A 24,373-nucleotide genomic window follows, 5' to 3' on the forward strand; every position below is an offset into this window, starting at 1 on the left:
TGCTTGTTCTAGTCTAACAAAGAAAACAATCTGAAGATGTCTTTGTTTTTAAGTTATTTTACCCGTCCGGCCCACGTGGGCATAGATTTTCCTCCATGCGGCGCCTGCGCTAAAATGAGTTTGGCACCTCTGATAATATAATAACAACTGTTGGTGTGCCAGCTTTGTCACAGTCAGTACACAACATGTAAGAGTGTGGATCCATCCATAAATTGGTATTGTGGATACCAAGGGTATTAGAGTGATAAGGTCGATATATTTGTTTTCTCGAAATGTTGTTTTTGTTGATTACAAAAAATTCCCGAGACACGGGAGAAGTGAGGGCAAAAACTAAAGGATCTCACTCATGACAGATCACAATCGGCAGCATAGGACACTGATGGGAACATCCACACTACGAAGTGCTCCTTCAATTTCTTTCTTCCAGTCTCCTTGAGTTATCTGTGCCTACCAGAAGCTCTGTCTTTTTCACAATCTGGCTGCGCTATGTATCAGCTTTTGTATGGAATATGTACGATTTGATATGTTCAAAAGCTCTAAGATATCGAGTGTCTAGTGGGTAGATGTATTTCATCGCTGGTGTAAGTCTAGTAAGCCTCCCCTTGCTCAAAGGAAAATGATAAAAGTATTGTTAAAACTAAAAATCCTCGGTGTTGGATTAGGATTTATACACTTACCCTGATCAAGATAAGGATTTTTTTTCATTCTTCAACCTTGTTCAAGTGGAAGGAAAACTGTGTCTTGTCCATCCTTTCACCCTTTTGTGGTGGATAATGGCGTTCTATTTTATTTCACAATGCCAGCATTCATGATATAAGCCTATTTCTACATTCCACTGCAGCGACTGGCTGATAGCAACGCCAGTTCAAGCCAAAGTCAAATATAAATATTACATACACATTGCTCCTCCACATAATTATTTTTTCTCTTTTGTTGTTGTTTTGCTGTTTGTGTAATGAACCCTGACGGGTAGCAATAGTTCATCATAACAATTGTGTTCCCCTTTAAGTCTTTTTCGTGAAGATGTCATCAAACAGCTAAATTCCATACTGCAAAAAGTCAGTGTTCAAAAACAAGGGAAAAAAATACAAAAATTAGGGGTATTTTATTTGAACTAAGATAAAATTATCTGCCAACAGAACAAGAAAATTTGGCTTGTCAAAGATTTCCAAAACAAGTAAAATTAGCTAACCTCAATGAACCCAAAAATACCTTAAAATAAGTATAGTCTCACTAATAACAACTGTACTACTATATGAGTACGTATTTTCTATTGTTTCATTGAAAATAAAACCGCAAAGTCCATTTGGCTTTCATCTGTTTTAATTATGAGACACAATTGTGTCAAAGTCATGATTTTTTTTTTATGCTTGAAATAAGAAATTATTAGTTTAAAAAAGTAGTTTTATACTTGTGAGTGTTGATGACACAGCTTTGCAACAGTTGCTATTCTAGTTTCAAGCATGTTTTACTCAATATAGGCCATAAAATCTCAGCAACAAGCTGTAATATCTTACTGAGATCATTTAGGACCAAAACCCTTAAAACAAGTAAAACACTCTAACATAAAATCTGCTTAGTGAGAACTGAGAAAAATTATCTTATCAGACAGAAAATAAGCAAATATCACCCTTATTTGAGATATTTAATCTTACTTAGATTCCCGTTTTTGCAGTGCAACAGCCAATTTTTTATTGTATTTTTTTTTTTTAAAGTTAATTTATGCTTACATTTAATTTTTGCACTTTACTGGCTTGACGATAATTTTCTTTAGGGAAACAATTTTTGAAATGATAATCAGCATAACTATGTGAAAACACATCTATTACCTCTAAGCTTAGCCTTATTATATTAAACTTAACGTTAATAAATGCTGGATTAATTTCTATTTAGCTACACTGTGTTCCAAATGATTATGCAAATTAGATTTAAGAGACAAAAACATAGATTGTTTTGTTTTTCCAATACACTCATGGATGGTATTGTGTCTCAAGGCTCTGGAGATCATTGACATCAATCTCAGACACCTATGATAAATAGTCTCCCAGGTGAGCCCAATCAAAGGGAAACTGATTAAAAGTGATGTTCCACATTATTAAGCAGAACACAGGTTTCAAGCGTTATGGGTAATAAAAACGATCCCTCTGCTGCTGGAAAGCGTAAGATAGTACACTACCTTGCTCAGGGTATGATTGGATATTTCCAAAAAACGTATGCGTGATCATCGAACTGTAAAGAAATGCGTTGCTAATTTAGAGCACAGGCGAGTTTGTGCAGTTAAAGGCAAAATTAAAAAAAGTCTCTGCCAGACAACTTCATTGGATTAGGAGAGAAGCTGCTAAAAGGTCATTGCAAAGCAGCAAAGAGCTATTACTAAGGTGTAGGATGCTCAAGAAGTTTGCAAGTGTGCTTAAAGCTAATATTTGGCCACCCCTGAACAACAAACGGTTGCAGTGGGCTCAGGAATACATGAAGACTAATTTTTAAACAGTTTTGTTTACCGATGAGTGCCGTGCAACCCTAGATGGCCCAGATGGCTGGAGCAAAGGATGGTTGGTGAATGGCCACAATATCCCAACAAGGCTGAGACGGCAGCAAGGGGGATGGGGGTACGGGTGTAACGGTATGTGTATTTGTATTGAACCGTTTCGGTACGGGGGTTTCGGTTCGGTTCGGAGGTGTACCGAACGAGTACACATGCTAGCAGCGACATGTAAAAGCCAGAGCTGGAAGACCCTCCTGACTCGTTAAGATCTCCCGTTTGGGAACACTTTGGCTGCGCGATACAACAATGGAGGACGGAGGTTTGCCGACATTGTTCAGCAGCTGCTTCTGACAACACGTCAAACATGTGTTGCACCTTTCCTGCTTCCGGCTCCCAGACCGTAGTCGAGGAGTGCAGGGGAGACACTCCTCCAGGACTGATGTATTCTCGGGGGCAAAACCCTTCACTCTACCCGGCAGTGGGTCTCTACAGCTCCGGACTCCAGGGTAAATGACGAGTCCGGTGATTAGTTGCAAATCGTGGCTTTATAGAGGTCTTGCACACAGCCAATCCAACAAAACACTAGCCACTCCCCGCACTCATGCTACCGCTCCCTCACCTCGCTCGCCCACACACTCACCTCACATGCTGTCACATATTAAAGGGCCACACACACACACATACGCTACTCTCATAACACATGCTAATCCATTTGAAGCGTCACCACCGCATTCAAGCAGCCTCTCCTCGGCGAGTCAGGCAGGGCTAAAGCAATAACAAATGTTTTTATAGCAGCAGATATAAGTCCATATTGCATTAAGAACTAGATTTTGACCCACTTCTATGGTGGAAGAACAATGATCCCATATATCCTCTTACTGTCAAGTTAGCCAGGCTGGGGGAGGGAAGAAAAGTTAATCTGAGACTGAGTTGACTTGAAACTGTTTAATGTTGCACTTTTTATATGTAAAAGAAAAGTTTAGTCATTTTATTTAATCTGAGCAACAATTTGAGGCAGTTTAATGTTGATTAACGTGGAAAAACTTATTGGGATGTTACCATTTAGTGGTCAATTGTACGAAATATTTACTGTACTGTGCAATCTACTAATTAAAGTCTCAATCAATCAATCAAAAAAAGCACTTTATATGTAGAAAGGTTTTGTTAAGAAACCATTCTGAGCCTTATCTTATTTAGTTTTTATTTTATATATGTTCACTACATTAACCCTGGCAATGGACCCTGTATGTATGTATGTTATGCCATTGTTTACAAATTTGGTAAATAAATAACCAAAAAATGTATATTTAGTTGTTTTTTTACTGTACCGAAAATGAACCGAACCGTGACCTCTAAGCCGAGGTACATACCGAACCGAAATTTTTGTGTACCGTTACACCCCTAGGTGCGGGTGTTATGTTTTGGGCTGGAATCATGGGGAGAGAGCTGGTAGGTCCCTTTGGGGTCCCTGAGGGTGTGAAAATGACCCTCTGCAAAGTACGTAGAGTTTCTGACTGACCACTTTCTTCCATGGTACAAAAACAAGAACCGCACCTTCCGACAAAAAAATCATCTCCATGCATGACAATGCCCCATCTGATGCTGCAAATAACACCACTGAGTCACTGGCTGCTATGGGCATAAGAGGAGAGAAACTGATGGTGTGGCCACCATCCTCTCCTGATCTCAACCCTATTGAGAACCTCTGGAGCATCGTCAAGCAAAAGATCTATGAGGGTGGGAGACAGTTCATATCCAAGCAGCAGCCCTGGGATGCGATTGTAACACCCTGCAAAGAAATTCAAGATGAAACTGTTCAAGAACTCACAAGTTCAATGGATGCAACGCTTATGAAAGTGATATTAAGCAAGGGGTCCTATATTAACACGTAACTCAGCCTGTTTGTTCAAAAGTTATTTCAATCAAAAATATTCTAATTGATATGGTCTTATAATACTACAGATTCAACATGTGACCATTTTGCGTTCTTTACAGCCTATAAAATGTCTTGAAACGCTGTTGTGCTTAATAATTTGGAACCGTGGACTTTGAGTTATTTATTGTATTTACAGTATTTATTGTAAAAAAAACTGTTATCATTTTGAGGTTTGTTCAATGAAATTTGAATTAAACTCTTAACGACTGATGACTTAAAAATTATACTGACTGACATTTGCATCAATTCTTTATGAAACTTTGAGTAAAATGTACCTTGCATAATAATTTGGAACAGTGTATTAAAATTACCTAATGATTACCTTGATGTCACAATTTGTTTGATCCCATGTGAAATAGATGATCATAATAAGCACTCAAAGGAGATCTATTATGCAAAACCAACTTTTCTTACATATTGGTACCTGTTTTTGTGTGTTTGTGATCTGCATAAGTCCAGAAAATGTTAAATCAAACCATGGAGGCATGGCAGAGATATTAATAAAGCAATTTTGGCTTCCTTCATACTTTCTCCAAACGAGCTATTTGGAATTTTTCCAATTTGTAACATTTTTCCCAATATCTTCATAGATGGTAGAGATTTACCCGAAGAGCTTTTTCCAAGTAGTCTGACGTTGTAGTCAATAAGTTCATTCTTTTTCTATATCCTCTTGTTGTGGGGCAGATGGGCTTGTACGTGCACATGCATACTCCGATAACTTACAATCTGTCAGTAGTCTAAATATAGAAAGCCCTAAAAACCACAACAAAGATGGCGAGGAGAAGACACTGTCGAAGTGGAAGCACGTAAATAAGACCTACAAAACAGCACATCCTGAGGAGACGGTCAGAAAGCAGCTTGAAGATGATCTGTAAAACATATTTTATGCAACATTTTGACCAAAGAACCAATAGTACATGTTATGTAGACCATAAGAAAGTGTTTTAAATGTAGAAAACAAATCATAATATGACCACTCTCTCTTCTTGACACCATGATATATATTTATTTGAAGTGAAATATTGGTTTCTTCAATTTAGACAGTAATACATAGGAATAATCAAACTTTTTTTCATGTGAAATCTTTTCAACAGACTAACTGAGTCTCACAGACGAGCCATCCGTGTGATCCAGAGGATGTGCTATTATGTGGCCAGGACAAAGTTTCAGGTCAGTATGACATATCGTGTTGTAAAGAACAGGGGCACTTTGTTGTTTAGCTAAAAACAAAGTTGGCAGTGTGGAAAAAAGTTGAAAATGGATAATATTGTCATATTTGAAGTTGTTGTTTGCAGTGGTGTAGAACTGTGTTGATCATACTGAGAAATGTATTGGATATTTATAATATCTTAGTATTCATCAGAGACTAGAACAATATGTCATACTAACGGAATGTAGGCCTAAATTACTGGCGAACTACAATTACAAATACCTGTCATTTTAAAATAATTTAAATATTTTAACAATATAGATATATAGATAAAATGTGTAAATAATAATTTTGAAAAATTCCGCATTTTTGACCCCAGTACTTTGCAGATCTTTGTCAAAAATATTTTATTTCTAAAAAAATGTATCTCAATTACCCTAAGTCAGTAATATTCTGAAAATATTTACAGAGGGGTTAAGTGGCCTAAGGTTTGTGTCAGGGGTGATTTAAAATATAACATCAGCATAATCAATAACGGGGCAAATCAATTGAGAAATTATTATTTTTCTGATTTGAAGTGTAAAACAGTCAACTGAGCAAATAAAGGGCCTGATCTACTAAAGGTTTGCGTGTACTAAAACGCGTGCAAACTTGATAAAGCTGATCTACCAAACTTGGAGTGTGTCTCTTGAGTGAGCAGAATAAGGAGTGCAGTCAATTTAGCGTGTCTGTCTACATTAATATGCAGAATATGTACTGATCATCAGAATGTCCACAATACTGGGAGGAGACGATGCAAATAAAGACATTCAGCACACGCAGCGTGATCTATCAAGACTGATCACTGTTTTGCAGGCGCTATTTTGCGTCTATTTTTAGTACGTCTGAAAAGTACTTGCAAATTGGCAGTTGCGCAGAAGGCTGTGAGATAAGGGGTGCGCGCGCTACAAAAACAGACAATGCTCCTACATATCGTATGCTTGCCAGAAAAAAAATAAAAAATTAGACATATTGTCTATTCAGCAATATCATTTTATAATTTCATAGCTGCTAAATGACTTAAGGGGCTGATTAAAACAAATACGATTGATGTCTTTTGGTGTCTGCTAGTGTTTTTTTCATATAGCAGATATATCATTATTATTGTATCTATTTGAAAAAATATATTTCAATATGCATTTTCTTCCATTTGGATAATTGTAATCTGTTGAGATGGTCCATTGCCTCTCATTGCCTTTCAGTTGTCTATAGACTGCGATTCTATATTGCAGAAAATGTGTTCATTATTCTGCGATGAGGTGGCGACTTGTCCAGGGCGTACCCCGCCTTCCGCCCGATTGTAGCTGAGATAGGTTCCAGCGGCCCCCGCGACCCCGAAGGGGATAATCGGTAGAAAATAGATGGATGGATAGTGTTAAATATTATAGGTAATCAATGCTAGTTCAACAACATCGCACACATATTAACATGAATGTGGAAGGCACATAATGTCAGTCAAACACGCTAAAACCTCATTTAAATAAGGCCGCCTGCACTACTTTTCAATTGTACATGCAGTCTAAGTAGGTGACACGCAACACACCCACTAATAGAGGGGTTCAGATTTTTATACATTTCCCACAATGGCTATAATAGAAGGCTTGGTTTGTATCTCGCCCATTGTTGCTGATCATTCAAGTAGTGATACTAATAATGCAGACGACGTGTGTGATTGTCAAATGCTCCAATCGAGGTGGGAGAGACATTGCTAGCCTTTAGTGCATCCCTAAGTGTATTCCTGGAAAAAAAGAGTTGAGCATTAATTGCTGCAATCAACCGAGATGTGACATGCTAAGACGACTTCTTCGGATCATTTCATTTCAAGTAATTAAGAAAATGTTGTAAATGAAAATGAATCTAAAATGAATGACAGCCCTACTTTGCATTAACTTGATGTGCTTGGTCGAAGAACTTTGACAGTTGTTGTATTGATAAAAATAGTACTCACTTCTCTCATCCTGTATCTCATACTGTATTCTTTACATATAAAAAAACAGAAGTGACCTGAGAACATGATTCTCCCAATCCTGCCTTACAGTCACAGTGTGTTGATTGGTTATCCGTGATTATCCAGGGTGTCAAACTTGGGTCGGATCATTTCTGAGAGTGCATTACTCTGGCCTGTTTTGACGACACAATGTCCACTGGGTTTTTAGAGATAAACACAAACGTCTAGACTTGTGTCATTTTGAAAGTCCTTCAAAGTATAAAGTGGACTTGGTTGAAAAATGGAGGGAAGATGTCATGGCCTCTGCTCCACTCAGACTTGTCGATCTTGTACGGATCCTTGTATCCAATTACGACGGTTTTCTCCTTGTAACGACAAACGGAATTCTTATCCAATGACTCACAGTATTTCTCCATCGTCTCACAGATGGTGCAATGTTATTTTTCACTGAATAGTTCGGAAATTCTACGTGTAACTCTTTATTACGGCTTCTGGCAATGCATTGTGAAATCCACAGCCCTCTATAGTGCATGCTAATTCATAGTTTAGAGCATGGTATTTGGATTTTAGTAAATCAGGCCCAAATCGGGTTTTTTTTAACAATGAGATCAATGTGTGGCTTAAAGGAGAGTTCAGGATTGAGCCAGAGTCTAAGATAATATTTATGGGCCTATCAATTACTCACGTTCATTTGCTATCCTCGAATGGTCTCAGAATTTAACCCACGCGAATCGACTGCGGCCACTCAGGACAATGGGCCTGATTCACCAACATGATTGTGAGAATTTTTTAAGGGGTTCTCAGAAAACTTATTACGAAAAAAATCTGTTGGATTGACAGAGTTCTGAAACATTCCGTTGGTTTTCACTCCCAATCGTTAACTAACATAACACTCCTTGTTTCCCCACATTCTTCCAAGCACTCAAATTGAGTACCGGTGATGAGAATTGTGAAATGTTGAAAGACAAGAGGTGCTGAATCACAGACCGTGGGCGGATTTTAAATGGCGTGGTTGACTAGCCAGCAATATCAGAGCTGGATCGGCACATTTAATCCCCAGCTGCTGCTGAGTGTCAACAAGGTTGCTGACTTTTCTTTAGTTCTGCTGTTGCAGGCCTGTCCCTGGGACCATAAACACTTTTTGTTGCAGTCATTTATCTTAATAATGTGTTAAATAAACATTACATACTATATGACGTAGCTTACGTGACGTCTTAACTGAAGTAATAAGGCTGTTCACAAGATCATCGGCATTGAACACGTCTTACCATGAATTAATTTACGTGGACCCCAACTTAAACAAGTTGAAAAACGTATTGGGGTGTTACCATTTAGTGGTCAATTGTACGGAATATGTACTGTACTGTGCAATTTACTAATAAAAGCTTCAATCAATCAATCAATCATTTAAGAAATTGTATTTTAAAATGTCATTAATGTGACGGTAGCGAACGAGTCAAATTTTTTGAACGGCTCGTTCAAGTGAAGATGAGAACCGAAAAATATTTAATTAGAGAGCTGTTCTTTATGCGAATTGCGCATAATCACATTCAGAATCAGAATGAAAATCAGCTTCATTGGCTTTATTTATTAAAGGACTAAGGACATCACTGCGTTAAAGTCGTCCCAGAAGGCTCTATTCATGTGAAAGATATCGTGCGCATGCACTCAGGCGGGCAGTTAACTTCGGGGAGGAGTATATTAGGCACCTGAACTACTCTAGCTTTTAGGCCCGTTTTACACTAAGCCGGCTAAGGTTATCCAGAGTAAATCCCACCTAACCTTATCTTTGTCCACACACACACAATGGTCGTTTAAGACCACCCCTCCGTCCGCCGGCACAACGCGACCTAGTACGCATGCGCGGAAAAAGGGCAAGTCATAGTCACCTCCAGTGTTGCTTTGTGTGCAAGTTCTTAAATTAGATTTAAGCGTGTCATCCCGGACGATAGCCCCCAAATTGTTGCGTCTGACCAGATGTTCCTCCAAGGGGATTTAAGTTGCTGGTCACTCCCAAGTTCTTTTTATGACACTTTAGCTGAGTAGAAGGACCACCAGAAACATAATAGGTATTTTGTAATTTATTTCCAAAGCTTTGGAAATAGAATGAGACCAATCCAGTACAGAAGCGTTCACTCGCGCAGCTAAGATCGATCTCTCTCCCAAACCCACGGAAGTGCTGTCTTCTTCCCTCTGTCCCTCGCTCCCACCCTCGTTGTTATGGCTACTCCCGAGTTATGGCTACTACCTGCATACCAATGCTTCAAGGCCGACACACAGTACTTGCAGACCAAAAGAGCACAATTGGAAGAACACTAGCTGTTTTGTAATATGACTATGAAAATTAAAGAAGTAACACTTAAATATGGATATATGTAAAAATCTGCTTCCGAAGCTGCTTATGAAGCTGGCTGTGTTCTTTCTGACGTCACATCGTGTGTGGTGCACGGTCTTTTTGGCGTCACTTCCTCTCCGAACTCAGTTTGTAAACGATCAATGAGTCCATACAAAGCTAAGAGCCGGAGATTCAAGAAATAGACGGCGCACTTAACCGTGTAAAAAAATGTCAGAGGAGGGCGACCTTAAACGATGATTTAGTGTGGCCGAAACGGGGCTTAGGCTAAATAATTATTCGTTTAAGGGGTTATCCGGCTTAGTGTAGACATAGCCTTCGCCGCTGTATTTGGAATTAGAAAAGAGATATTAGCACCTGGAAAAGAAAACAAAATGAAGGAAACGTTGCATTTGGGTGCACTTCTGCGCAATCCGCGGTGTTGATGACATGCACGGTAAAGCGGACATAGTAACGACACTGTCAAAGAATGGGAAAGTTTCACCATCTTGTGGATCGTTTACAATGGTAACACATTTTTTATCAATATTTCAAAAATAATTCTCACCTATATGTTTATATTAGTGTAATGCATACATTTTGATTTATTGACCAATTTTTTTATCTTATTAACTGCCACAAGTGATTGTTTCCTTGATGAAAACTTGTTACTTTAAAGAAAAATAAATATAGGAACGAGCCAGCCTTTTTAACTGCTCTTTTAAAGGAACGGCTCCTCAATATCTGGTTCCCTTCAAAGAGGCATAAATCCCATCATTAATCAGAATCAGAAATACTTTATTAATCCCCGAGGGGAAATTGATATTTTCAGCACAATCCCATTCAAGATCAGACAAACATTACAGGGAGACAGAACAGGATCGCTTACAGGTCTGCCAACTTCCAGCACCCCTTACAAAAAGGTGAGAAACAGGTCAACGCCAGTCTAAGCCTAGGCCCCAGAGAGGAGGTCCAGACTGAGGCCAAGGAAAAAAACTCTTAGCCATAGCACACATAAGGATGTGTGTAAGAGGGGAAACATCAAACATCAAAGAACACAAAGGACATTAAAGACATAAAAAGGGCAAAGCGGATGCAACCAGCCTTTTCTACATACAGCTATAAAAGTGAAACAAAGACAACAACAAAAAAACATATACACTTATAAGATGGACTGATGCAAAGTGGAAAAGTGTTCTGTGGTCTGACGAGTCCACATTTCAAATTGTTTTTGGAAATTGGACGTAGAGGAAAAGAACCTTCTGGACTGTTATAGGCGCAAAGTTCAAAAGCCAGCATCTGTGATGGTATGGGGATGTATTAGTGCTCAAGGCTTGGGTAAATTACACATCTGTGAAGGCACCATTAATGCTGAAAGGTACATACGGTTTTGGAGCAACATATGTTGCCATCCAAGCAACGTCTTTTTCATGGACGCCCCTGCTTATTTCAGCAAGACAATGCCAAGCCACATTCTGCATGTGTTACAACAAAAATGTTGTTTCTCAGTTCGAACATTAAATATCTTGTCTTTGCAGTGTATTCAATTGAATATAAATTGAAAAGGATTTGCAAATCAGTGTATTCTCTTTTTATTTCCGAATTACACAACGTGCCAACTTCACTGGTTTTGGGTTTTGTATTTAACCACACTTTCTGTGAGCGCACACCATTTTGACCTGGCTTGTTCGCCAAACGCAAAGGGAGCGTGGAATGTCGAGTGATTGTGTTCAAAGTGGGCGTTGTTGTAGTCGCGCACATTCGGCAAACTGGCTTCTCAGTGTTGACAGGCTCATCTTGTTCCAAAGGTTTAAACTAAAATATTGGTGGTGATCATTTTGTCCAGGTTAGCTGCTACATGCTAACTAGATGATGCTAGCAGGACGGCGGCACAAAGAGTCAAAGACACTTCATGAGGACAAGATAATTCACCCCCGTCTTTTCGTTCCGCTATTGTACAAACGCACGTACCCGCTAAAAGCGACAAAAAGCATAAATGGTCTTGAAGCATGCACATGGCAATTTATCGACATTAGAAAACTTACCGACTTAAATTTTAATTTATCGTCGGTTGATTGACTTATCGAATATCGGCCCTGGCCTAATCCTCATTACCTGTATTGTTAGCCACCTCCTTCTTGCAGTTCTTCACTATTTAGAATGCACAGAAAATTCTAAACCTGCTCAGTGGCCAAGTGGTTAGAGTGTCCGCCCTGAGATCGGTAGGTTGTGAGTTCAAACCCCTGCCGAGTCATACCAAAGACTATAAAAATGGGACCCATTGCCTCCCTGCTTGACACTCAGCATTAAAGGCCTACTGAAATGAAATTGTTGTATTCAAACGGGGGTAGCAGATCCATTCTATGTGTCATACTTGATCATTTCGCGATATTGCCATATTTTTGCTGAAAGGATTTAGTAGAGAACATCGACGATAAAGTTCGCAACTTTTGGTCGCTGATAAAAAAGCCTTACCTGTACCGGAAGTAGCGTGACGTCGCAGGTTGAAGGGCTCCTCACATTTCCCCATTGTTTACACCAGCAGCGAGAGCGATTCGGACCGAGAAAGCGACGATTGCCCCATTAATTTGAGCGAGGATGAAAGATTTGTGAATGAGGAACGTGAGAGTGAAGGACTAGAGTGCAGGGCAGGACGTATCTTTTTTCGCTCTGACCGTAACTTAGGTACAAGGGCTCATTGGATTCCACACTTTCTCCTTTTTCTATTGTGGATCACGGATTTGTATTTTAGACCACCTCGGATACTATATCCTCTTGAAAATGAGAGTCGAGAACGCGAAATGGACATTCACAGTGACTTTTATCTCCACGACAATACATCGGTGAAGCACTTTAGCTACGGAGCTAACGTGATAGCATTGTGCTTACATGCAGTTAGAAACAAAAGAAATAATCCCCTGACTGGAAGGATAGACAGAAGATCAACAATACTACTAAACACTGGACCTGTAACCACACGGTTAATGCTGTACCGCCGGACGAAGCCTAGCAATGCTTTTGCTAACGACGCCATTGAAGCTAACTTAGCTACGGGACCTTGATAGAGCTATGCTAAAAACATTAGCTATCCACCTACGCCAGCCCTCATCTGCTCATCAACACCCGTGCTCACCTGCTTTCCAGCAATCGACGGCGCGACGAAGGACTTCACCCGATCATCGATGCGGTCAGCGGCTAGCGGCGGATAGCGCGTCTGCTATCCAACTCAAAGTCCTCCTGGTTGTGTTGCTGCAGCCAGCCACTAATACACCGATCCCACCTACAGCTTTCTTCTTTGCAGTCTCCATTGTTCATTAAAAAAATTGCAAAAGATTCACCAACACAGATGTCCAGAATACTGTGGAATTTTGCGATGAAAACAGAGCTGTTTGTATTGGGATACAATGAGTCCGAATATTTCCGCTTCAACCATTGACGTCACGCGCAAACGTCATCATACCTAGACGTTTTCAAACGGAAGTTTCCCGGGAAATTCAAAATTGCACTTTATAAGTTAACCCGGCCATATTGGCATGTGTTGCAATGTTAAGATTTCATTATTGATATATAAACTATCAGACTGCGTGGTCGGTAGTAGTGGGTTTCAGTAGGCCTTTAAGAGTTGGAATTGGGGGTTGAATCACCAAAAATTATTCCCGGGTTCGGCCACCGCTGCTGCTCACTGCTCCCCTCACCTGCCAGGGGGTGATCAAGGGTGATGGATCAAATGCAGAGAATAATTTTGCCACACCTAGTGTGTGTGTGTGACAATCATGGGTACTTTAACTTTAACTTTAAAATACAGGTGTATCCTAAAGATTATGGATGACGGGCAAAATTCCCCAAAAAGTGTAGTTCTCCTTTAAATATCTCGTGGGGTATTTCGAAGAAAACATGTGCTTGAGCAAACATTTTAAGATTTTTTTTTTTTTTAAAGGAGACCCCAATGTTCTTTTTCTTAACAGCAAGCTCGTAAGCCATATGATGTCCGGGATGTCATTGAGCAATACTCCCAGGGTCACCTCAACCTCATGGTGCGGATCAAGGAAGTCCAGAGAAGGTAAATGTTGTCACTGACAAACTTTGCACAGATAAGCCCTCAACGATTTCACCACAACAGCAGACAAGGAAGATGTTGGGTCGATAAGAGAGTAGGGGCTGCAATAGCTTTGGTTTTGAATCCCCATCGCTCTGACTCATCCTTGCCATCATCCCTGCATGTGTGTGGTCTTGTTCTCAACTGTGAGCTACTCATATGCAGTACAATCAAAATGACTTTTAATTAAATTTACTGGGTTTTTTTTTTTTCAAATGACAGACCATTTGATTTGAGTTGAACATCTACTTATTTCTTTCAGACTGGACCAGTCATTAGGGAAGATTACAATGTTCCAGACAGGAGCAGGTAATTCACGGTTTCACTCCCCTTTTGAGTGCTACAACTTTTACAACTTTTTTGGGCGGTATGGCTCTGTTGGTAGAGTCGCCGTGCCAGCAACTTGAGGGTTCCAGGTTCGAGCCCCGCTTTCGCCGTCCTAGTCACTGACGTTGTGTCCTTGGGCAAGACACCTGCTCCCATTGCCACCCACACTGGTTTAAATGTAACTTAGATATTGGACTTCACTATGTAAAGCGCTTTGAGTCACTAGAGAAAAAGCGCTATATAAATATAATTCACTTCACACTTCACTACATTCTGTAACGATAAAAAACACTTCATATCACGGGTATCATTATCATCATGGTATTGTTAAATGTGCACAAAAAGTACTTATACACATACTGTATAAGCCACCAAGGTTTATTTAAAACATTTTAATTTAAAAAACGATACGGTACCAATTCACCAGTACCCTAAAAATGGATAAGAATACTCAACAGTACCATTTTACGGTACTTCTGTGTGTGTTCATGTGTAAATACATGTTAATTTGTTCAATATAATATATTTAACATTTAGACTAGACTAGATTCAGACTTAGACTTCCTTTTATTGTCATTCAAATTTGAACTTTACAGTACAGATAAGAACGAAATTGTGTTACATTAGCTCATTGTCGTGTAGGATAAAAGAGCAATAAGGTGCAGATATAAATACAGATAAATATATTGCACTTTTGCATATGCATCCACGTTTATGGATGTATGTTATATTGTCTTTATATTCCAGCGAGTTAATCTGTTTTGGGGGGAATTGAGGGGATTATTATGATGCGTTCAAGAGTCTTATGGCCTGAGGGAAGAAGCTGCTCTGTTACAGAGGCTGCGGAACCTCTTCCTAGGGTCCAGCAGTGAAAACAGTCCTTGGTGGGGGTTTGAGGAGTCTCTGCAGATTTTCTGAGCTCTGGTCAGGCAGCGGCTTTTTGCGATTTCCCGGATTTTGATCGATTGATTGAAATTTTTATTAGTAGAATGCACAGTACAGTACATATTCCGTACAATTGACCACTAAATGGTAACACCCGAATAAGTTTTTCAACTTGTTTAAGTCGGGGTCCACGTTAATCTATTCATGGATAGGATGAAGAGGAGTCCTGATGATCTTTTCCGCCGTCCTCACTAGAATTGTCCGATAATGGCTTTTTGTCGATATCCAATATTCCAATATTGTCCAACTCTTTAATTACCAATACCGATATCAACCGATACGATATATACAGTCGTGGAATTAACACATTATTATGCCTAATTTGGACAACCAGGTATGGTGAAGATCAGGTCCTTTTTTTTTTAAATTAATAAAATAAAATAAGATAAATAAATTGAAAACATTTTCTTGAATAAAAGAGAAAGTAAAACAATATAAAAAACAGTTACATAGAAACTAGTAATTAATGAAAATTAGTAAAACTAACTGTTAAAGGTTAGTACTATTAGTGGACCAGCAGCATGCACAATCATGTGTGCTTATGGACTGTATCCCTTGCAGACTGTATTGATATATAATGTAGGAACCAGAATATTAATAACAGAAGGAAACAACTATTTTGTGTGAATGAGGTGTGAATGATATAATAGGTTTTTTGGGTTGGTGCACTGATTGTAAGTGTATTTTGTGTTTTTTATGTTGATTTAATTTTAAAAAAAAAAATCATACCGATAATTAAAAAAACGATACCGATAATTTCCGATATTACATTTTAAAGCATTTATCGGCCCATAATATCGGCAGGCCGATATTATCGGACATCTCTAGTCCTCACCACTCTTTGCAGAGACTTCCAGTCTGAGGCACTGCAGGCTCCAGTCCAGACAGAGATGCAGTTGGTCAGTAGGCTCTCTATAGTGCCTCTGTAGAATGTACAATTTACCAATGAGCTGATTATGTTAACTGTGCTGTCCAATTGTTATATTTTTTACACTTCTACGTCTCATTTGCAAGTATTATATAATAGAACTTTGCATACAGGTGCAGTTTCAAGATGTTAGACAGCAGGATTGTATAAACTATCGTGTGTTGCCTAGCCAGGAAGTAGTTTTTGCCATTAAGCTGACGCTAGTATTTTGTTACGCCCCAAAAAGTGTTGTTATTGTAAGTATTGTACTTATTACACACCTGCTGTTTGATTGTAACGTGAATTTCAGTTGTAGTTTTCATTACTACATTTGGATGTGTTTAAATGGCCATGAAAAATCGCTATTGCTAATCAGGAGCATGTCTATGGCAAATCCAACGTAAACTAGCATCAAGCTAGCACATTTTGAAAAGTGGAGCCTTACTCTACGGTGGGTGTTTTCTGTCAGGCACTCTTGCTTTGTTGGCATGGACAATTGTAACATTACCAAGAGGCAGGCTAAATTAGTGATTTGTTTCTGTTTGTAGACGGTGCCAGAGACAGGGGAAACAACTCCATTGGAACCCGTCTCAGCAGGATGGAGGACAAGGTGAAGTTTATGTCATGTTGGGCAGATTTCTGCTGCCTGTCTCCACATTTTATCTAATGGTGTCATTCTGTAAAAATGTCAGGTCAGAAACAGTGCTTTAAACTCACAAACGGGAAATGCACCACATTCGCAGTCGCTTTGTTGTCTTTTTGACAATGTCCAAATTAAACTGCATCAAACATAAGTAAATGGGACATCTACAGCAATAATTTGTGTATAAAGTAAATATAATACTTATTAAGTCTAACAACAGAATACAATGCATTAGATTCATACATCTGGCGATGATAGGCTTTAAAATTAATTGATACACATCTGCATTTCTCGGTTTATTTATATCAACATGTGGTACAAATTACAGTATATCCCCCTCAATTTTTATGAATTAATAATATTTTAGTCAGAGGTTTCGAAAAATTATGAGTCTGTAATAACAAACTTGACCACTAGTTAATTGCTAACTGTACCAAATTGTATGTCACTTATACAGTATTACAATTTCTCCCCAACATTTTCTCAGCAGACACTTTGAGGGTCGGATGCTAAGCTAACTGAACCTATTTGTGCTCTTATACAATCAATACTAAACTATTTGTAAGTAATTCAATTAAACAAAAACATTAAATTCAATTTCAAAAGCCAAATCCAATGTTAAACAGATCAGTCCATCATATTATTGTGTTAGATGGCGGAAAAATACAACATAAGATTAATAGGTATGCATGATAGCTAGTCAGTGATAGTTAATTCCCTACAAATAATAAAGTCGAACCTAATTAGTTCTTAAACAGGGTTTGTAAATAGAAAAGTTTGTATGTCTCCATAAGAAACAATGTAAATATGAATAATGGGTTCCAGCCTTGACAAAAGTCTATATTTTAGTAAAAGTTTGTACACTCTGAACATAATATCAATCGTTATCCAGTACTTTATATTCAACAAACATAACTAAACAAGAACAACTGAACTGTCTTCATTTGTAGTCGCCCTGCCGACACGCACACACACATTGTCACTAGCCCTGTGGTGCACTCAAAGTTTGAAATCACAAATTACCTTAACTTTAACAGCCAGGTCACTACAATGATTATAAAAAAAAACATTAAATCCACTTTACCGCTTATTTTGGTTAATCTTTTTGGTGTGCAGCCAAAGAAAGGGGGAGGCAGTGTCAACAACGCTGTAGATACTTCCTGAATGTTTCACACCACCTTTTCTTCGGACACATATGGAGCTAGCAAAACTAGAAAAATGCTGTAAAAAGCCTGAAAGCAGTTAAAAGGCACATAAAGATGTAATTAGCAAAACACTCGTACACTGAGACAGGGGTCGTATAACGACGCATATTTGGTCTGTTGTTTGTAAATCGAAAAGTTTGTAGACTGAGGGGTTTTTAAATTGAGGTTTCACTGTATTGTCAGTAATATTTCTTGCTATTTTAAAAGTAATCTCCTCTGTGAACTCACAGTAAATTCCTGTCTGTGCTTGCAATATACGCTACAAAGCTGAAAGGAAATTGCTGTTGGTCGTCTCGGATTTTCACAATAAAATGTCCCACTTGAAATAGATTCAGTGCCAGGACTCTTATCATGACTATAATAGTTTTATTCTGGGGGCTGAATGGAAAGCTCTGGAAGGCCGAGCGTGGCCATTTAACATTGACTGCAGAGTAAGATGGCTATATCGTGGTCTATTTACCATGTCTGCTTTGCCCTAAGAAATTAGTCGTGCACTTATTTGAAACATGCACTTATTTTGTGCTTATAATTCAGGATTCAAGACAATCCACAAATACTATCTGCTAGTAGTATTCGATATAAACTGGAAATCAGGGGTTCTTAACCTTTTTGACCTCGGGACCCAACTTTTCCACTACATTTGGGCCCGGGACCCACTCAAATATTAACGATGAATGAGTAACCTTACTCTTGATTTTAATCATATTTAATAATTATATCTAACCTACTTACAGTTTAGCAAGATAAACCGTGTCAAATGATATGAAAGAATGTGTTAATCACAGAACCTTAGGCCAAAGTCAGGCTAATTAGAACAATAAATACTAATACTCATAAATATCTCATGGAAAATGTATTTACATACAATTATGTTGTGCTAAAATAAATACAATAAACGGTCAATGAAATTAAAGTTAAAATGAAAATACAACTTCACCACTTTAGTCATAATTTTTGCGCTTAAGGAACTTCTCTATTGCTTTAACGCAAGACTTCTTCTGTTTGTTTGAAATTTTCTTTACTGCCACTAATGGTGGAAAAGTGTATTACCACACCATATTTTTTTGGCGGTTCTTATTTTTAAAACATCAAAGAATGTTAAACAATCTCCATTTTCATACCATAGCAATTGTATCCCATTTCCTTGTTGTCTGTAACAGAGCAGTGAATAAATAAATGCTAAATAAATAATATACCATAGTAAGTAAACAAATATCAAATACATAAATAATCTTTATCTAAAAAAAATGTATTGTATTTGTATGTCTTTGCAATTGATTTGTAAATTTATATCCCAGGTATTGTAAAGCTGGAATTGGGTTGGAGTTGGGGTTCTTTTTTTAGATTGGTTAATACTTGGGATAGAAATTTACAAATAAATTGCAAAGACATACAAATACAATGCTTTTTTTTTTCAGATAAAGATTATTTATGTATTTAATATTTGTTTACTTACTATGGTATATTATTTATTTAGCATTTATTTATTCACTGCCCTGTTACAGAGAACAAGGAAATGGGATAAAATTGCTATGGTATGAAAATGGGTTGGATTAAATAAGCTCAGCTTCTTCCTACTCCTTTTCGGACGTGCTGTAATGAAAAAAACTGGAAATATGTTAGCATTACATTGCATGTTCGAAATAAACTGAACTGAACTGAATACGATACTAAAAAAAGAAAACAGTATCAATGATTATATCAAAAATAGTTGTCTATTGTTACTAATCAAAACATTAATTCTTAAAAAATAAAATAAAATCACAACGTTTTAAAATTACATTTTATAATTTTGAATCGATTTAGAATCTGAATAAATAAAAATGGCGATTTGGATGTGAATCACTTTTTTTTTTAACACAAATAGCATGTATCTGCATCCTGCTGCCATTTTTATTTTGTTGAAACGTATTTACCAACTTCCTCAGTAACTTTACTCCAATTGTGAGTTCATCCATTTAAAGGTCCGTAAGTGAGTTTTACTACGAAGCTGACTGCATCATGAGTATAAAAGTTGTATTTTCTCAACTAGTATTCATACATTCAATTAACTCTGCATAGATGACAAACATGGATCTGATGCTGAAGCGCATTGCGAACTCCCTGACTTCTTTGCTGGACCAGAGGGACGCCAGTGGGGTTGAAGGTGGCGGTAGTCTGAGGCTACAGACGACCAATGTCTTACACAACCAGGATAGCCTGCCAAGCTATGAGCAGCTGACTTTGTCGCCAAGTTGTCCAATCACAATGTCTGGCACATCAGAGGATAGCAACTAATATCTAAGTATCAATCTAATCCATCAGCGGGCCTTCTGCTCTCTTTAGAGGACAGTTAAAAAATATACAGTAATAGTCAAAAGTGTACATACACTTGCAAAGAACATAATGTCATGGCTGTCTTCAGTTTCCAATAATTTCTACAACTCTTATTTTTTGTGATAGAGTGATTGGAGCACATACTTGTTGGTCACAAAAAATATTCATGAAGTTTGGTTCTTTTATGAATTTATTATGGGTCTACTGAAAATGTGACCAAATCTGCTGGGTTAAAAGTATACATACAGCAATGTTAATATTTGGTTACATGTCCCTTGGCAAGTTTCACTGCAATAAGAAGCTTTTGGTAGCCATCCACAAGCTTCTGGCAAGCTTCTGGTTGAATGTTTTGACCACTCCTCTTGACAAAATTGGTGCAGTTCAGCTAAATGTTGGACTTGTTTCTTTGGCATTGTCCACACGTTTAAGTCAGAACTTTGGGAAGGCCATTCTAAAACCTTAATTCTAGCCTGATGTAGCCATTCCTTTACCATTTTTGACGTGTGTTGGGGGTCATTGTCCTGTTGGAACACCCAACTGCGCCCAAGACCCAACCTCCGGGCTGATGATTTTAGGTTGTCCTGAAGAATTTGGAGGTAACCCTCCTTTTTCATTGTTCCAATTTTGTTTCATCTGACCACAGAACTTTCCTCCAGAAGGTCTTATCTTTGTCCATGTGATGTCAGATGAAAAAAAAATTGAGCTGTTTGACCACAATACACAGCAATATGTTCGGAGGAGAAAATCCCAGGAACACCAGGCCTACCGTCAAGCATGGCGGTGGTAGTATTATGCTCTGGGCCTGTTTTGCTGCCAATGGAACTGGTGCTTTACAGAGAGTAAATGAGACAATTTACTACAGAAATTATTGGAAAACTCAAGACAGCCATGACATTATGTCCTTCACAAGTGTATGTAAACTTTTGACCACGACTGTATATATTACTTTTTGTTTACAGACATATAATATACATTGATCTAAAACATAAAGTATATATTCAATATACACCAGACAGAATATACCTAAACAATCAGGCTAAATCTAAAGATTATAACTACAAATTCTAAATAATTATGTTTTGATTAACAGAAAGATGACTAACAAAACCTAACCTAGTCGTGCTGAGAGTTCTAGTATAAAAAGACCTCTCACTGTAAGCACATGTACTCTGTATTGTCAAACTACAAATGCATATTCCCACTGGGCAGCTGTGTGCTTAGCTGAAATACCAATAAAGGAAATTAATTGTGGACAATTTAACACACAAGTACAGTGGTAACTCGGTTTTAGTTAGAAAGCCGTTCCAAAAGGAAGATCAAACCGTACAAAAACCGTAAAGAAAACATTTCTCATGAGAAATAGTGCAAGTTTAATTCACCCGTTCCAAACACCCAAAAATATTAACACAAACAGATTTTATAGAGAGTAATTATAGTTTTACATGCAGACAACAGTGTAAAATACAGATGCTGTGTTTTACGGACCTTAAGGCGCACCGGATTATAAGGCGCACTGCCATTTTAGCTTGGTCGACCACTATTGGTTTTCACTTGCGGGACGAAATCACATGTCGGATTACCAGCTATATGATTTTTGTATTGATTAGTGGCCGTGATCTGGCCATTCCAGACGTCTGCGGTAGATTCCAAGTAGATTGCGATGTAACAAAAAAGGTGCTTGGATTTGTGCGTGCGAACACTTTCATACATCTGAATGTTTTACTGGCGTACAGCATTTTCTGGATTTGATCGCACATCCGTATTTAGTAGGAAAGCCACGCAACTCTTTGTACATGAGGCCCTGGAGAGGATTGTTTTTCATGAAATGAAAAATACTGATAAGTACAGCAATGGTTGGGGGCGCACAAAGAGGAGGGTAAAATACGGTTGTTACCTTACTCTGTAAAACGCAGGCTTGACAAGTGTGAATTATTTGGCCAGTGAATTCCCTCCTGTGTTTTGGGATTGTTCCACCTGGGATCAGATGATGTTGTCTTTTTTCCAAGTGCCTCGTTTTCGAAAGCACTTTTTTATTTTAATATTAAAACATGTATTACTATTACATGCTGTAATCACTATATGAACTCCATGGTATTTGTATTGATGTATTCATTATTAGCAATAAAAGGTTTATCAAATCTCTCCATGGTACTTATCATGCTTTTAGCAAATACTGTTGCTATGTCCTGTTGCCTTGCAGAATTGACAGCTGCTGATGTTCAACCTTAATTATGTAATCACTTGCTTTCTTTGTTGATTAAAGAAGCAATGGTCAGTGTTTTCGATCACCTGTTCCTTCATCCATTTTCTTACGGTTATCCGGGCTATAAAGGAAGCAGTCTCAGTAGAAAAACCCAAACTTCCCAGGCTCTGGCTACATCTTCTAGTTTCACCAGAGAAAGACGGATCTGCGAGACAGAATTCCTCCAGTGTGTCCTAGGTCTGCCCTGTGGCCATTTCCGGCTAGGCATACCCAGAACACCTCACCAGGGAGGCGTCCAGAAAGCATCCAGATTAGATCCCAGAGCCACCTGAACGAGCTCCTCTCGATGCGAAGGAGCAGCAGCTCTACTCTAAACTTCTCCCGGATGACCGAGCTCTTCACCAATATAGTAAGTCCAGCCACGCTATACACAGAATAAATGTTGACTGTTTGTATTCGCGACATTGCTCTTTTGGTCACTGCCAAAGCTTAGCTGAGGATAGGAACGTAGAATCGACCAGTAAATAGATAGCTTTGCCTTCTGGTTCAGCTGTCTCCTCACCACAAGGGTGTGGTAAAGTAAACACATTACTGCAGACTGCACAGATTAATCTATCTCGCCCTTCTGCCTCTCCTCACCCCATTTCCTCCACCTGGGGGCTCTCTATCCTCTGTTGTCCGCCGTTGCCGCCTCAACTGGCACCGACCACCTGGGGACCACAGCTCTGATCGGCTGATGCAGCAATAGTGGCACGGAATACAGCCCATTCAGACTCAGAATTTTCAGGCCTCCCCCGGCATGCAAGTGCAGCTTTGTCAGAGGTCTGAGTTGAAAAATCCACAATCGAGAGACTCTGCCAAACGTTTCCAGCCCACCCTGACTATACATCTGGGTCTTACAGGACTGTCAGCATTTTCCCTTTCTAATCCAACTCATCACCAGGTGGTGATCACTTGACAGCTCAGCCCTTCTTTTCACCCGTACTTTCAAAATAAACAGACACAGGTTTGATGATGACAACTACAAAGTCAATCGTAGACCTGCGATCTAGAGTGTCCTAATGCCAGCTGCACTTATGGACATCTAGTCAGCACAGAAGCCCAATACCATACCAGTGCACGGATTTAAATCGGGGAGGCCCCTCCAGGTCACACATTTATTGCCATCATGGGCATTGAAGTCCCCCAGTAGAACTATGGATTCACCGGTGGGGTTGCTCACCAGCACCTTCCTGATAGACTCCAAGAAGGCCCGTAACTTTAAACTGCCGTTTGGTGTACATGCAGCAATGACATTCAGGGCGCTCTTCCCGACCCAACGGCGTAGGGAAAGTAACTTTCTCTTTTGCTTGGGATTACCTCTACACGTAGACACCAAGATGGGGAGCTGTTAATATACCCACACCAGTTCTTAACCTCTCCCTGCTGCAACTCCTGAGTAAAACAAGATCCAGCTTCTCTCAGGGAGTTTGGTTCAAGAACACGAACTGTGAGTTAAGGTGAGTCCTAATATGTATAGTCGGAACTTTTCTACCTATCACAAGGTATCGGGCTCTTTTCCCATCAGAGAGGTGTCATTTCATGGTGATGAACCAGATTTGACGGACGGAGACCAGGTCGCCCAGGTAACTGCCCTCGATTTCCCCCCAACACACAATGCGTATGACCATCATGTTTAACCGTGCTGGTGGTGGGTATACAGCCAGAGGGTTCCTGTGTGGGTTTTTTGGGCTTCACCAAGCCTGCTCCCACAGGTGAAGGCTGGACTACCGGGCGCAGACCGGCAAGCCCTTACCCCGGGACTAGCTGCAAGGTGAGGCTCTGTTGTCCCACATCCAAGT

General features: G+C 39.1%; 1 protein-coding gene across 2 annotated transcripts in view; it reads left to right on the forward strand.

Annotated features, from left to right (window-relative positions):
- Window positions 1-22,508, forward strand: part of kcnq1.1 (potassium voltage-gated channel, KQT-like subfamily, member 1.1) — a 111,159-nt gene extending 88,651 nt beyond the window's left edge. The window contains exons 13-17 of one of the 2 annotated variants that reach the window (XM_062033106.1): window positions 5,516-5,591; window positions 13,856-13,950; window positions 14,249-14,295; window positions 16,714-16,775; window positions 20,075-22,508. In XM_062033106.1, the coding sequence (XP_061889090.1) occupies window positions 5,516-5,591; window positions 13,856-13,950; window positions 14,249-14,295; window positions 16,714-16,775; window positions 20,075-20,290 (496 nt within the window). In that variant the 3' untranslated portion in view covers window positions 20,291-22,508. The remainder of the gene's footprint in view (window positions 1-5,515; window positions 5,592-13,855; window positions 13,951-14,248; window positions 14,296-16,713; window positions 16,776-20,074) is intronic. The other variant, XM_062033115.1, reaches the window with a different exon arrangement.
- Window positions 22,509-24,373: the final 1,865 nt, after the last annotated feature.

The sequence above is a fragment of the Entelurus aequoreus genome, linkage group LG02 (genome assembly GCF_033978785.1).
Source record: "Entelurus aequoreus isolate RoL-2023_Sb linkage group LG02, RoL_Eaeq_v1.1, whole genome shotgun sequence".
NCBI classification, from domain to species: domain Eukaryota; kingdom Metazoa; phylum Chordata; class Actinopteri; order Syngnathiformes; family Syngnathidae; genus Entelurus; species Entelurus aequoreus.